Source organism: Aulonocara sp. 'chitande type north' Nkhata Bay, linkage group LG22 (genome assembly GCF_057382095.1).
Source record: "Aulonocara sp. 'chitande type north' Nkhata Bay isolate Kocher_YH1m ecotype deep benthic linkage group LG22, A_spYH_male_GT1.1, whole genome shotgun sequence".
NCBI lineage: Eukaryota > Metazoa > Chordata > Actinopteri > Cichliformes > Cichlidae > Aulonocara > Aulonocara sp. 'chitande type north' Nkhata Bay.
Genome location: NC_141364.1, coordinates 33466186 through 33482454, shown reverse-complemented (window position 1 = coordinate 33482454; position 16269 = coordinate 33466186). Strand labels below are relative to the sequence as shown.

Sequence of the window (16269 nt, the reverse complement as noted above, 5' to 3'; positions counted from 1 at the left end):
AGACAAATGTGTTTCCTTATAAAGAGAAGCATGAGTGTGGCAGCATGCAGATTGCAAGTAAAACTCATGAGCCTGTTGATTTAGAATGATTAATAAAATTAGCCACGTTTCATAAATCCAGTGGTAGATTTGTGTGAGCAGGGAAATAAAGATTTTTGCACACATATTCATGGGTTACTCCGACCAGTCTGGGCAATCGTTTAATCACTCCTTCCTTTCTTTCTCAAGGTGCCAACTATAATTTCACTTTCAATGTAAAATTCTATCCACCGGACCCAGCCCAGCTATCAGAAGACATCACAAGGTACAGCACATATCCAGTCTCCCACTGGTGAAAATAGTTTTATTGTGTCACACAGTGGACGGGGTGTGTAGTCCATGTGTGTGTTTTTAGTTCCCACAAGGATGAAAATGCGTCCAGTTTATCAGCTGGAGGCTTCAGAGCTTTCTGTGGCATTTAAGAAGTTTTCAGTCAGTCAGATGGCGGCACAGATGGATCCAAGCTGCATGTCTGTTTCTAACCTGTGGAGCCTCCATCTTTCCTTCCAGTATTATTTGACCTTCTCCAGATTGACATTGGTTATGTATTATTTCAGTAGGTGAAGCAATTTTTCCCGGGAACAACCCGACCAGCCTCTGTGAGTCCGAGCTGGATCAAATATACCTTTGATGCGTTCATCAGTGAGCGTGCGAGTTCAGCTCTGACTCTGGTTTCCACCATAGTTTTCTGGGGCTTTAACACATCTCACAGTACGCCTGTATTAATCCAGGTCCTTTACCATCTATCTATAATTAATGTGAGAACTGCATGTGCATTGCAGATACTATCTTTGTCTCCAACTGCGAAAGGACATCCTCCAGGGCCGCCTTCCCTGCTCCTTCGTTACTTTGGCTCTGCTGGGCTCCTACGCTTTGCAGTCAGAACTTGGTGAATATGACCCTGAAGTGCACGGCAGTGAATATGCTAAAGAAATGAAAATGGCCCAAGGTCAAACCAAGGAGCTGGAGGACAAAATGATGGAGCTGCACCGCACATACAGGTCAGTCACCCAGTGGAACTCTTATTTCATTAGTTGTAGATCCATCCATTTATTTTCTTCCACTTATCCATGGCGACCACATTCTCACTGGGATGATGGTGGATTTGAACCCAGTACACTCTTGGAGTGACCGCTGGGCCACTGTCTTGCCACTTATTGCAGAGAATTTATGTAAAGTTCACGAGTTGCTGTGTTGCTGAGCTCACCAGTGCTTTCTTTCTTTCTCAGGATGCACCAAACTGTAGATTTTCCCACTCCTAATATTGTAGCAATTTCTCAGATGAGTTTTTCTGTTTCCACAGTTTAAGGATGGCCTGTTTCACCTGCATGAGCTCCTCTGACCACATGTTGTCTGTTCTGTTCACTCAAATCACCTCCAGGCCTTTTATCTGCTTAATTGATAATGACGTAACGGCGTAATCACCCACACCTGCACATGAAGTAGCCTGTCAATCAACTGTCCAATTACTTTTGGTCCCTGTAAAAAGTGGGTGGCACATGTTAAGGAGCTGACGCTCATAAACCCTTCATCCAATTTGGATGTGAATACCTTCAAATGAAAGCTGAGAGTTTGCACATTATGTCCACGTCCAGATAAAAAACTTGTCAGTATCTCAGGTTTGTGCGAAACCGTCGATCGGTCACATGCGATAGACGGAAACGTCCGCAGCATCACTAACATGTGACATGTGTCTTTGCAGACAGGGAAGTTAAGCTAACAAACATCAGAAATAATTGAACGGTCAAGTTGTGTGTGAGCTTCATGGAATAATAATAATGGATTGCATTTATACAGCACTTTTCAGGGCCCTCAAAGCGCTGTACAGTTCACTCTCACATTCACACACTGGTGGAGGCAGCTGCAGTGGAAACACTTGTTTCTAAAGTGAAACATGTAGTAAAGCAGCTGACGCCGTTACACATTTAACATCCAAGTGTGGATTCAGTCAGTGTCACAGAAGCTAAAGATTTTGGATTTCTTTGGGGTGCCATCGCAGATCCATGAGCCCAGCGCAGGCAGATCTGATGTTCCTGGAGAATGCCAAGAAACTTTCCATGTATGGAGTGGACCTCCACCAGGCCAAGGTGAGCATCCTCAGCTGCTCTTATTATTCCTGTTCTTCCTTATAGACTATTTTTAACTGCTCCAATCAATAAATAGTGAGTAGTGATTCACCCTTGTTTTCCATGCTAACTTTGGGAGCAGGTAGTTCACGTACTTCACAGAGAACCTGTCCTCTAACATGTCGGCATGAATGTGGTGCTCCCTGTGGCGTCTGTGCAGTGTGACAGTGTGCACACCAGAAATAAGGTCATTCTCCTCACATCAGAGCAGGTATTAAAAATAAATATAGGAGAGCACTTTGAAGATGATACTGCCCCCCTGTGGATGCTTGGGAGCAGCACACGTCGGTTGCACCACCAGTCAGCAAAGAGCTTAACAGTCTAGATGAAGTAAACATAACCAGGTGTAGTGATCCAAGGAGCATCCTTTAGACCACTGCGTGCTGACTGGGCTGGAAACTTTCTATCATTCAGTATCTCCTGTTTATTTATTTGCCTACATTGCTTTAGGAGTTATTTCTTTCATTCTGAATATCTGTTAGGATCTGGATGGAGTTGACATCATACTGGGGGTTTGTGCCAGTGGTCTGATGGTTTACAAAGATAAACTGAGGATCAACCGTTTCCCCTGGCCCAAAGTCCTCAAAGTCTCATACAAACGAAGCAGCTTCTTCATCAAAATAAGACCATCCGAGGTAAACCGCCACAAAAACGTCCTTTTTGTTTTTCGTCCTTCTAAGGTCTGTTAGTCTTGTTCACAGCAGGTTTGTGTCTGTTCTAACAGGTGGAACATTATGAGAGTGCCATTGGATTCAAGCTTCCCAACTACAAGGCAGCCAAAAAGCTGTGGAAAGTGTGTGTCGAACATCACACCTTCTTCAGGTGTTGTATTCTCATCGTGCTGCATTTCTGAAGGAGCTGTGGCTTTTTTCAGAGCTGAAGATCAATATTCTTATGTGCAGGCTGACCTCCTCTGAGATGGCCACCACCCCAAGGAAGTTCCTAGCATTGGGCTCGAAGTTTCGTTACAGCGGTCGGACTCAGGCGCAGACCAGACAGGCTAGCTCTCTGATTGACAGACCAGCTCCCCTTTTCCAGCGCTCCTCCAGCAAGAGGAACTCTCGCAGTCTGGATGGAGGTACGCCTTTACTAACAGACGGACTCTGTGTTGCACTCGTGTTTTTCAGTCTGGCCTATGAGTCCTTGGGCAAACAGCGACAACAGACCTGTATGTATAAAACGGTTGGGTGCGCCCATGCTGCCATCGGTTTTAGCCAAAACTCTTGACCCACTGGTGCAATCGAAAAATTCCAACAGTTCCTGAAATTATCTGTGCTTTTTCAGTAGTATTATGGTCGTTACGGCGGACAAAAGGCAAAAGAAAGAGAATTTGGCAGAAAGTTAACAGAAGAAGAGGGAAAATCTGCTTCATCACCTGCTGAAAGACAACAACAACCAACATGAGCACGAGTAACGAGTAATGATACAAGACATGTTCAGAGGCAGCAGACCGAGATAGTGTGTCTGTGTGTGTGTGTGTGTGTGTGTGTGTGTGTGTGTGTGTGTGTGTGTGTGTGTGTGTGTGTGTGACTGAGATTGAGACACAGCTGGCCAGGAGGGGACAGAGGAGGAATGCCTCTCCTGCACCTCTGTGATGCAAGAGGTGCTGGGGATGGAGCAGGAGGAGGGAGGCAGGCTCTCAGCAGACCGTGATCTTTGCAGGGCTGCTGCGGCGCCGTACATGCGTTTACTGTAATGACCCTAATATGACTAAAAAGCACAGAGTTGCTGCTTTCACAACCTGTTGTAATTCTTTCAGTTGAGGTCCAGGAGTTACAGATGTTGGAAGAAAAGTTGCAAACACCTGTTTGACGCCAGCAACAGGTTTAGGCTTTCGAGGGTTAATCAGTCCGTTCACGTGTATACGTGTGTTCTGTGTCGGCTTCTTTGCTTTTTACAGTCAGCTGGTGGCTTTGATGTGTTTCAGGATTTGAGTGACATTTCTATACAAAGACTGATTCACAAAGATAGCTGCCAAGAGCACAGTGGCAGCACACAGTGCACTCGGACTGGGTGCTTTTTGTAGTACGAGTACTTTTGAGCTGATTCAGTTGACTTGCTTCCTAAACCCTTGGGTACATTAATGGGTCCAAGTAGTGTTTATTGATAAATTACATCATAAAGAATTATTGTTGAATGGTTTCCAAAAACAAAGCGAGGCTATCGTCTCTTCCATTCTAGCAATGGTGTCGACTCCCGACAACAAGTCCAGTCGTCCTGTCAGTGCCCCTGTTATGTCACCAGTGTCACCTGGGGAGGCCACCCCGTCACCCCTGCTACCCACCCTGCCTCGTTCTGACCACCACGATGTCTCCACGCCCAGAGGACACCGATATTCCAGCAGAAAGGCAGAGCTACTGGCACAATGTCTGACAACTGACAGCGTCAAGAGCCACAGTGCCAAGTCTACTCCAGAGATTAAGGTAGGGGATTACCACCGAGCCTTAACTCTACTTATTATTGGGAAAAAATACCTCAGCATAATTTATAATCTGAGATTCACAAGACCAGAGCAACCCAGAGAGGAGAGAGAGGTTCAGCTTGACAGACACTGGGTGAGCGCTGTACATCTACAGCACAATTCCTGTATAACTTTGTATAAATGAAGTGATCACATCTTAGCTTTTCTCCTCTCTCTTCCTGGAAAATACGGCCCCTGTGGACTCAGTGTCCTTTGTTTAAAATGCTGATTGGAAATGAACTGCTGCTTGTCAGTTTATGCTAACTTGCCTTCAGTTGTGCTCAGTAGGAGCTGTTGTACTACGCTGGACTACAACTTTATTTACATTTGCAAAGTGAACACAGACCAGCGCTCTGGCTACTTCACCCTTGGTTGTAACTATATGAAGGCTGTTGTCCTGTTTTTCCTGAAGTTGATCCTCAGCATGTGAGTTTTGTTTAATGTACTAGAAGGTGGGCAGGAGAGAGCGGAGGCATGCCCCGTCTTTGGCCATCACTAATGGGGAAAAAGAACGAAAAAGCCAGGTTTGTTTTCCTTGTACATGATCAGACCTGCTGCATGATGGATCAGACCACCTAAAGATTACAGACGTTTTTATAACTGGATCTGCATATGTGTATAGTATATAAGAAATATCTGTATCTGTGTGTGAGTGTGTGTGTGTGTGTGTGAGTGTGAGTGTGTGTGTGTGTGCGTGTGTGTGAGTGTGTGTGTGTGAGTGTGTGTGCGTGTGTGTGTGTGTGTGCGTGTGTGTGAGTGTGTGTGTGTGAGTGTGTGTGCGTGTGTGAGTGTGTGAGTGTGTGTGTGAGTGTGTGTGTGTGTGCGTGTGTGTGAGTGTGTGTGTGTGAGTGTGTGTGTGAGTGTGTGTGTGTGTGCGTGTGTGTGAGTGTGTGTGTGTGAGTGTGTGTGCGTGTGTGTGTGTGTGTGCGTGTGTGTGAGTGTGTGTGTGTGCGTGTGAGTGTGTGTGTGTGTGTGCGTGTGAGTGTGTGTGTGCGTGCGTGCGTGTGTGTGTGCGTGTGAGTGTGTGTGTGCGTGCGTGCGTGTGTGTGTGTGAGTGTGTGTGTGCGTGCGTGCGTGCGTGTGTGTGTGAGTGTGTGTGAGTGTGTGTGTGCGTGTGTGTGTGTGTGTGTGTGTGTGTGTGTGTGAGTGTGCGTGTGAGTGTGTGTGTGTGTGAGTGTGTGTGTGTGAGTGTGTGTGTGAGTGTGTGTGTGTGTGTGTGCGTGTGAGTGTGTGTGTGTGTGAGTGTGTGTGTGAGTGTGTGTGTGTGTGTGCGTGTGAGTGTGTGTGTGTGTGTGCGTGCGTGTGTGTGTGTGTGTGTGCGTGTGTGTGAGTGTGTGTGTGTGCGTGTGAGTGTGTGTGTGTGTGTGCGTGCGTGTGTGTGTGTGTGTGTGTGTGTGTGTGAGTGTGTGTGTGTGTGTGTGTGTGTGTGTGTGTGAGTGTGTGTGTGTGTGTGTGTGTGTGTGTGTGTGAGTGTGTGTGTGCGTGTGTGTGTGAGTGTGTGTGTGCGTGCGTGCGTGTGTGTGTGTGAGTGTGTGTGTGCGTGCGTGCGTGCGTGTGTGTGTGAGTGTGTGTGAGTGTGTGTGTGCGTGTGTGTGTGTGTGTGTGTGTGTGTGTGTGTGTGTGTGTGTGTGTGTGTGTGAGTGTGCGTGTGAGTGTGTGTGTGTGTGTGTGTGTGTGTGTGTGTACTGAGTTTTGCTGAGTTGCAGTAACATGTTCCCCTGTGTTTCCTCTGATGGGAGAGCAGCACTCTCTTCAGGACAGAAAGATGGAGATGGTTCGAGTGAGGAAGGTTAGCGTGTCACTGCTGCGCTGTGATCCCTGCATCAGCTACACATCAGCTCATCTTTATTTTGACACAGTGATTTGCTGCCTTGGTTGTTTCATTATTTCTGCTGCCTGCTTCCCTGTGAATGCTGCTGTATTTTCTCTGAGCTTTTCTGAAGTTGAATCATAAATCATTCAACTTTGCAAGTTTGAACTGTATCTCTCATTGCCTGCAGCTCTTGGACAAAGTGGCTCTCTCGTATTATTACTGTTATTATTTTGATTATTGTTGTTATTATTATTATATTATTGTAGTAGTTTCTTTCTTTCTATCTGTAAGTGCTGGATGTGTAAATAAGTGTGAGCCTCTAAAGTGGGCTAAAGTGGGCTCCTATAACCAGTGTAATGTGTCGGGACGACACAGCCCCAGTTCCAAAAATGTCAGGATAAAGAAAAAGAGGGAAACATAAACAGGTATTTTATTCACAGTAAAACATAAAAGACCAAAATGTTTAAACTGAGACGTTTTCACATTTGAATGAAAAACACTGGTTCTGTGTGATATGATGTAACACGTGTGCACAAAGCTGGGACAGGAGCGTGTTTGCAGCTTTGCAGCTGCCTGTCCTGAGCATGCTGTGGAGCTCTGTGGCTGCTCGGGAGTGTTTTTAGTTTTGTCATTACACGGCGGCCCAAATGTTCTCAAGGTTTGGATAGTTCAGGACAGTCTGGACAGTATGAAGCCATGTTGTGGTAATACGAGCAGTTTGACCTGCTGAAATATGAAGCTCTTCCATGATAACAACATCTGGATAGGAGCAGATGTTACACTGAAACGTGTGTGTACCCTAACCCCCGTACCATCAGGGATGCAGGCTTTGGTTCCTCTCCTCTTTGTTTCTATGGACTAGGTTCCTTAGTCCATTTAATTAACCTTTGCACAGAGACGACTTTAGCCTTTCTGCATCATATTCACACACGGCTTCTTCGTTGCTTGACGTAGCAAGCCAGCTGTTTCCTCTTAGTACCACTGACTTTTCCAGCCTTGTGTTGCCCTCATGCCAACTTGTTTTTGGATGTTTTTCTGCCATCAAATTCAAAAGGAGCTTATTTTTCATAAAATATTAAGACGTCTCAGTTTAAACATACTGTTTTCTGAGCTGAGAGTAAAATATGTGAGAGTTGAAAATCATTGAATCCTACTTATACATTTATTTACATTTCACATAATGTCCTTACGTTCTTTGGGCTTTAAATTGAAATATGATTGAAATGTTTTCATGTTGCCTTCTCACCATTCTGACTGTCCACACATGTTTTAAACTGAATGCAGATGTATTTAAATTAAAAAGAGCTAGGCTCATGGCATGGAGAGGCATTCAGGTATTTTCATCCATCTACGAGACACCTGAAATAGTCACTGAATAGTGTTTGATTTTTTGAAAGCATTAGTTCCAGATCTGACTCAGGAGACAGGCACGCATCCTCCTGCACTTCCTGCACACCGCACTGCCACTGCAGCAGTTTGCATGCACAGAATGTGCCGTCCATAGATGTGCAGCAAATATGCGACCTAGTTCCCCTGGGATCCCTACATATTTCTGTGTGGACACTCTGCCACATCAGGTTATAAAGCCTTCCAACATTAAATCTGCACCGACGATGCTGTGAGGCTGCCATCCATGTTTGTGTCCAGTATATTTCACACTGACTGTGTCAGCAATGATCAAAATGAAATATTGATTTAGTTCTATTAAGAAAGAAGAATAAGATCAGTGTTGAACCATCGGTGCATTTAATAACAGGTGATGGATCTCAGTGCATTCAGCTGGTAGCGGTATAAATCACTGCAGAGGCTGATAGCAAGCCAACTTCCTGTTTTAGTTGTAAAAAGCGAGGTTCCTCAGAATCTCCAGTGTTTCTGCCTTAGTGCAGTTAAGAGAGCCTTCACCAGCTCACTGAGTGTGGGGATGGAGAGGAACTGGGTCCCAGCCTGCTGCGTCAAACACATGACTGTTGTTAACGTTACTGAGCTGGACGCAGTCGGGCTGCAGCCTGCATTGTTGTTGTGATTGCACAGCTCGTTTTTGATACGGCTCATGTCATTGGTCAGTCGTGCTCATGGGACACTATTCAGAATCACATGTGAAATGTTCGAACCAGTTCTTATGTTAAACCAGTGTTTTCCTTTTTCCTCATTTCCACAGAAAAGATCAAAGAAACTTGAGGGTGAAACAATTTATATCAGACATAGCAATTTAATGTTGGAGGTTTGTATCTTCAGTCTTAAATAAGCGTCGTTTGCTGTCACAGCTCCGTTCTTTAGTTCTTTCATTCTTTTGTTCTGTCTTTTGTTCTTCCTAGTTTAACCCTAAAGGGTTGGCATGCACCATTTTCCTGTCTGACTCTCATGCAAGTAGCTTCACTTTACTTTCACATTGTGTTTGTCCGTGTGATAGATGACTGGGAAACATCTCCAGGAAAGTTCACTAACGTATGCATTCATCGTCCTTCCAACCTCCGTCTGTGGTTTACGTCAGTGATGTTTCTTAGAATGAAATGTTGGAGCTCTAGTGCGACATAAACACTCACTTCAAACTGTGATTGGTCGAGAGGAGCAAGGCGCTGTATTCCTTTTTCATTGGTTATCAGAGGACCCAGTATAACATCATCTCCTGGGCCCGGATTCACAAAACTCTGAAGTACTAAGAGTTTGTTTCCTGGTGACAACATCCTATGAAAAGTCTTAGAATTTGTTTTTAAGAATTTCCCCTTAAAGTTGGGACTAAAACTGTCACAATTATAAGTTATTCATAAAGTGTCTTAGCTCTGAGCTTAAAAGTGTGGAACAAGAGAAACGTTGAAGCATCAGTAAAGTTTTAACTCACTCGGTGTTAGGCTGGGACTCCCTGCTAATGCACTTTAGGTTTGATTCGGAGCTAAGCGAGGGGATTGTGAATATGAGTCCTGGAGAGACGTGTATGTTACTTTTTAACCAATATCAGCTCCATGTGTGACACCATCACTGCTCTCATTTGGACAAAAAGAGTGAACTTCACTGATAATTTGATCGCAAACCACAAAACGTTTGAGGAGAAAAACATGTTCTCGACTGACTTCATGCAACAAGCAGTTTCAAGAAGGATAGAAAACAAGCTTTTCTGACAGCCATAAACTCTCATCATTTCACACCAGCCAAAGAGTGGGTGTAAGTACAGTGGCTTGCAAAAGTATTGGGCCCCCTTGAACTTTCCCACATTTTGTCACATTACAGCCACAAACATGAATCAATGTTATTGGACTTCCAGGTGAAAGACCAACACAAAGTGGTGCACACGTGAGAAGTGGAACGAAAATCAGACATGATTCCAAACATGTTTTACAAATAAATAACTGCAAAGTGGGGTGTGCGTAATTATTCAGCCCCTGAGTCGATACTCTGTAGAACCAGCTTTTGCTGCAGTTCCAGCTGCCAGTCTTTTAGGGTCCGTCTCTACCAGCTTTGCACATCTACAGACTGAAATCTTTGCTCATTCTTCTTTGCAAAACAGCTCCAGCTCAGTCAGATTAGATGGGCAGCGTTTGTGAACAGCAGTTTTCAGATCTTGCCACAGATTCTCGATTGGATTTAGATCTGGACTTTGACTGGGCCAGTCTAACACATGGATATGTTTTGTTTTAAACCATCCCATCGTTGCCCTGGCTTTATGTTTAGGGTCGTTGTCCTGCTGGAAGGTGAACCTCCACCCCAGTCTCAAGTCTTTTGCAGACTCCAAGAGGTTTTCTTCCAAGATTGAACTGTATTTGGCTCCATCCATCTTCCCATCAACTCTGACCAGCTTCCCTGTCCCTGCTGAAGAGAAGCCCCCCCCAGAGCATGATGCTGCCACCACCATATCTGACAGTGGGGATGGTTCAGAGTCATGTGCAGTGTTAGTTTTCCGCCACACACAGAGTTTTGCATTTTGGCCAAAAAGTTCCATGTTGGTCTCATCTGAGCAGAGCAGCTTCTTCCACATGTTTGCTGTGTCCCCCACATGGCTTGTGGCAAACTGCAAACGGGACTTCTTCTGGTTTTCTGTTAACAATGGCTTTCTTCTTGCCACTCTTCCATAAAGGCCAACTTTGTGCAGTGCACAACTAATAGTTGACCTGTGGACAGATTCCCCCACCTGAGCTGTAGATCTCTGCAGCTCGTCCAGAGTCACCATGGGCCTCTTGGCTGCATTTCTGATCAGCGCTGTCCTTGTTCGGCCTGTGAGTTTAGGTGGACGGCCTTGTCTTGGTAGGTTTACAGTTGTGCCATACTCCTTCCATTTCTGAATGATGGCTTGAACAGTGCTCCGTGGGATGTTCAAGGCTTGGGAAATCTTTGTGTAGCCTAAGCCTGCTTTAAATTTCTCAATAACTTTATCCCTGACCTGTCTGGTGTGTTCTTTGGACTTCATGGTGTTGTTGCTCCCAATGTTCTCTTAGACAACCTCTGAGGCCGTCACAGAGCAGCTGTATTTGTACTGACATTAGATGGCCTGGTAAGTGGCCTGTATTTGTATAGCGCTTTACACTACATCCAGTCATTCACACACTGGTGATGGCAGCTACATTGTAGCCACAGCCACCCTGGGGCGCACTGACAGAGGCGAGGCTGCCGGACACTGGCGCCACCGGGCCCTCTGACCACCACCAGTAGGTAACGGGTGAAGTGTCTCGCCCAAGGACACAACGACCGAGACTGTTGGAGCCGGGGCTCGAACCGGCAACCTTCCAATTACAAGGCGAACTCCCAACTCTTGAGCCACGATCGCCCCATAGATCACACACAGGTGCACTATGTAGTCATTAGCACTCATCAGGCAACGTCTATGTGCAACTGACTGCACTCAGACCGAAGGGGCTGAATAATTACGCACACCCCACTTTGCAGTTATTTATTTGTAACAAATGTTTGGAATCATGTCTGACTTTCGTTCCACTTCTCACGTGTGCACCACTTTGTGTTGGTCTTTCACCTGGAAGTCCAATAACATTGATTCATGTTTGTGGCTGTAATGTGACAAAATGTGGGAAAGTTCAAGGGGGCCCAATACTTTTGCATCCACTGTATCTGATCAACAACCCAGTGAGCAGGAAGCAGAGTCTTTGCGGTAAACAGGCTCCAGTCAGTATATTTGTTTCCCAGTCGTTTACGCTCACAGTCTGATGTTTAACACTCTGGACTTTGCTGTCATCGTCATTACTCATGGTCGTTAAGGACATTTTTAATATGATGAATGTCCTTCATGGCCCTAATGCAGCGCTCATGCTGAACACACTGTGTGTCTGTGATAATGGACTTGTGTTGTTCTCTTTGCTGTATCTATTGTGCTGTATCATATTCTGCCACCATCATTTCAGAAGAAAGGGATGACAAGAAGCACTGATACTCGTTAATCTACAAATCAAACATCCATATGTAAAATTAGGCTCCGAAGTTGAGCATCCTGGCCTGGACTCAGGAGATGTCATGTGTCTAACAGCAGTGCATGGCTAAGCCTGGTGATTTTATAATGTGTCATCCCTCTCTACAGTCTGTACGTGACATTTAAATTGTTGGCTTTTTTCAACCTTATGTAAAGAAAAAACCGCTTGATCTCTGAAACACTGTTTCAGTCTGCTCGGATCAGCTCTGTTTGAGTAGAAGAGGCATCTTCTTGATGTGGCTCAAAAACAAGAAATGGAGATTCGTGGAAACGTCAAAGCTAACAGTTTTCATGGAACGTACTGACTTGTTCACATGACAGGACGTGTCTACATTCAACAGACTCTCATCCTGCTCTGTCACATGAAAAACTTCAAAGCTGAGGTCTTAAGTAGTTACAGCAGGTGAAGCAGGTGTGTTTGTGCTGATGTAAAGCCATTAGCGCTCCACCTGTGTCTTCCTTTCTGAAAGGAGTCAGAATGAAAGTGAAACATCAGAGAGACTCTTTAACCACTGAAGACCGAACGATTCCATCTCTGCCCACATCCGACATAAACAACGGTCATTACTGTATAGAATAATGGCAGACATGACTCAGAATGAGTTTTGCACTTTTTTGCAGTGGCCATGTTTTTCCTTTGTGTGCCGGCTTTGGCTCGTTCATCCCAGCGTGGATGTGCACACAGCCACCGATCTTGCTTTGGTTGTGTTAGCGCTGCCATCTGGATTTTTTCTGTCAGATGACATTGTTGTGTTTGTCCTCATTAAACATCTTCTGCTGGCATTGATGCAAACCATGATTTGTGAGCCACAGAACAGTACGCACTAATCATTAGTAATGCTCTGCTGCTTCCTTTATTACTGCTAACATGAAGCAGTTTGGTTTGTCTGGAAAATCTGTTCTTCCACAGCCTCTAAAGGTCAGTGGGACATGGCAGACCCAGCACTGTTGAAATATTTAATATATACTTATAGAAAGTGCAGCCCTGTGTTTTCATTTGCTTTCTTCTCAACCTTAATCGTTGCCTTTCAGCGTAGTTGTTTCCTTCCATCAACCTACTCTCACTTTTGCCTCCTTGTTGAAGGACCTGGATAAGACCCAGACTGAAATTATGCGGCACCATACCAGCATCAGCGAGCTAAAAAGGAGTTTCATGGAGTCTGTACCGGAGTCTCGGCCCAGCGAGTGGGATAAGCGTCTTTCCACCAACTCTCCTTTCCGCACAGCGAGCATCAACGGTCAGCTCCAACCAGCAGTAAGTCCGATGAGCTCGGTGCAGTGCAGCTCATGTTTGTTTTACTCACGTGAATTACACAAAGTTACCTGTGAAAGCTTTTCCAAGACAGGCATGCTGACGTGTCGAGAGCAATCGAGCAGTGAAATCAGTTCACACCTATAGACTCGCTCATGCTGGCTCACTGACACACTCTCGTGTTCCTGGGATGCAGGGACATAACACAGACACTGCTAATGTGTTTGTCGACTGGTGATGGTTTTCCTTGCCATGACAAGTCAGAATGTCTGCTTTGAAACAGCCGCTCTGCACATACTGATGCTCTGATTCTAACGCTGGCAAAAATCGGTGTTTAAAAGCTTCAACATTGACTAAAAATGTATCAATCCGGTCTTTTTTCTCTCTACGTTTCCATATAAATGTTAAAAATAATGAACACAAACTAATCAGTCTCCAGAATTCACACTGTGTATTCCTACGATTATAAATGTTCAAAATAATATGACAGGCGTCAGGAGACAGATAATGATCAAAGCACATGTGTACAATATGCTTTTGCCACCTGAGTGTGCATCATAAACAGCTGACACAGTCGCTTGAGTAGAAGCACAGATACTTGTGTTAAAAAATAAACAGAGTACTAATTCATCTTTTTAAAGACACGACAAAGTAGAGACTGTGAAATGGACTCAAAGTGTAAAAGAAAAAGAAGCAGTTTTAACACAGCAACATTATTTCAGCTCAGACTGATTCTATGAAAGAGTCCTGAACATCTTTAATGTAGAACAACAGTGAATTAAAAGGGAAAAGTCTTTGTTGCCTCCACCGTGGTCGAGTTTCCTTAGTGTGCACGCCTAAAGAGAAAAACAAACCTGAGATCAGTTGGAAACACGTCACAGCTTCTTCTGTAAGAGCAGGCAGAGGTGATCAGCTGAGCTGCGCTCCTTGCTGCTCGCTCCTCTTCTGTGATGTTAGCTTGGTGCTGAAACACCACAACCAGGGTTCATGGCTTTACCAAAATGCTGTTTCTGTCACGGTCAGCGAGGCGAGCCGTGTGGAATTTATTGAAGGACCCAAGATGCGGTCACTTCTGATGTGAGGAAGCTTTATTAATGGAGGTGGTAAATACACAAGGCGAGGGTGGCGAAAAACAGAACTGAGTAAACCTAAACTGGAAAGACTAAGCATAGAAAACAAACCTGAAACCTAAAGACACAAACAGAGCTGCAGGGAAAACCACTCAGGATGACGGAGGGGAAAAACACAGAGCACACAGGGCTTAAATACACACAGCAGTAATCAAGGGATGAGAGACAGGAGGGCAACACAGCTGGGAGAAATCAGGGCTGACGGGACAGGGGAAATGAAAAGTGAACACACTCACATGAGACAGAGACCTTCAGAATAAAACAGGAAACTCACAGACACAGAGAACCAGACAAGACACTGAACTTAACAGACAGATTCACGAGCAGACAGAGTGACACCACGGACACTCTGTCTGCTCCAAGATATAACAGAATAAACAAGAACATAGAATAATAGAAAGAAAAACAAAACACTGAGTCGTCAGACTCAGGACAGTTTCACTTTAACCTCTTGTTAAGGGTTCAATATTGAGGAAGGGGAACAAGAGGTGATCGAAGAATAACCACACTGATCCGGCCGGGTGAAGTCAAACGATGATTTTAATGCACGCGTGGGAAGATCACTACGTACGCAGACCGCAACTGATCTCCGACTTAATCAAAGCATAAACAGATATTTTATACCATCAGGGCTTAAATTTAATGACGCCCCCTCAACGTCAGATCCATTTCATACATAGGTCAGATCAAAACCACAATGACTTTTAACACAGTTTAAAAAGAACATTGTCTTCATCTTCATAGCAGATGTTTCCTGTCAACCTTTCTGATTAGCGCTTCTTCAAAACCGCAGACAATGATTTGCAGTGAGCGAGCACTTCTGCAAGCTCACAATTACAAGCAAACATGCTATGTCACGACCTTACGTGGCACTCTGTGTCACCTCTCCCCTACTAACGCTCACAGTCAAACAGAGGCCACTGTCAACCTTTTACTAGAACTATAGATGTAATATAAATTGAATAAATGTTTTAACCAACTGATACTACTTAAAACTCAATACAAGAATATGAACTTATAAATGATAATAAAAATGACCTGATATAAGTGTTTTGTAAGCATGTATTGCAATTCCTTCTATGTTCTAGTTTCCCTCAGCATGTATCACCTGGACAGTCACGCCAGTGAAGCTTAAGACCCTTAATGAGCCGAACATCAACTCAAAATAAGCACAGATATGCAATGTGTATAAAATAGTTATAACTGCATCTGGAATACAAGGTTAATATGATAACAGTATGCATAAACATCTTAAGGCCATCTTAAAGCTATCTGTTACATTGTTAAAGCAATGATGCAGATTATATTGTGCTGGTAAAATACTTTTGTTCATCCCCACACTCTGATGATGATACAATAATGGATTGTCTGTGAAGAGTTAAATATTTCTTCCTTTTAGACTCCAATCAGTTATTTACAGTGATTTAAGGTGGAATGACAGGAAACAATAACTCTGTTGAAATGTCTGAAATCTGAAACTGTCAGAAGTACAAAGTAGAGATATTTCAGTTCAGCTGTAAGGAGTAAAAACAACCAGTAAAGATAGCTGAAAACTCTACGTATGTATTTGTACTCTGCTACGTCTCGCCTCTGATCAGAAATATAAAATATGTTTTTAACCAATCAGAATGCGAAAGATTCCAAATTCATGCACTGATCCTCCACTAGGTGGCGCTGTTGGCTTTCACCATGTTATTCCACTGCTTCAGCCCGATGTGACCACAGGCACAGACACTTCCTTTCCTGTGACGATGGCATGCTTATGCAGGAGAGCATCTCCACGGCTGCGCTTCCATACCCAGTGACAGGCGGTGTGTAGTCTGGTGCTTTGTGGCCGCGCTGCAGCAGGCCAGCACTGTGCAGCGTTTATGAGCAAACAATATCACGAGCATTGGTCAGCCAGCTCCCCCGGCTTGTGCTCAGCTGCACACTCACTATGCTTCAAACCAGCAAACCCTAAGACCTTTGCACAGTACTACAGAGCTTTATGCACAGCATGGGTACCAGCAAGGAAAGGCATCTGTGTGAGCTCAGAGAA

General features: G+C 44.6%; 1 protein-coding gene across 14 annotated transcripts in view; it reads left to right on the top strand.

Moving 5' to 3' along the window:
* Positions 1 to 16269, top strand: part of epb41a (erythrocyte membrane protein band 4.1a) — a 53555-nt gene that overhangs the window by 18522 nt on the left and 18764 nt on the right. For 5 of the 14 annotated variants that reach the window (XM_086281068.1, XM_086281073.1, XM_086281077.1 and 2 more), the window contains exons 6-17: positions 229 to 304; positions 822 to 1040; positions 2039 to 2126; positions 2648 to 2800; positions 2890 to 2987; positions 3068 to 3243; positions 4347 to 4588; positions 5076 to 5150; positions 6371 to 6415; positions 8598 to 8660; positions 8755 to 8802; positions 12934 to 13104. In XM_086281068.1, the coding sequence (XP_086137194.1) occupies positions 229 to 304; positions 822 to 1040; positions 2039 to 2126; positions 2648 to 2800; positions 2890 to 2987; positions 3068 to 3243; positions 4347 to 4588; positions 5076 to 5150; positions 6371 to 6415; positions 8598 to 8660; positions 8755 to 8802; positions 12934 to 13104 (1454 nt within the window). Of the gene's footprint in view, positions 1 to 228; positions 305 to 821; positions 1041 to 2038; positions 2127 to 2647; positions 2801 to 2889; positions 2988 to 3067; positions 3244 to 4346; positions 4589 to 5075; positions 5151 to 6370; positions 6416 to 8597; positions 8661 to 8754; positions 8803 to 12723; positions 12769 to 12933; positions 13105 to 16269 lie in introns of all 14 variants that reach the window. The other 9 variants (XM_086281081.1, XM_086281072.1, XM_086281071.1 and 6 more) reach the window with 9 other exon arrangements.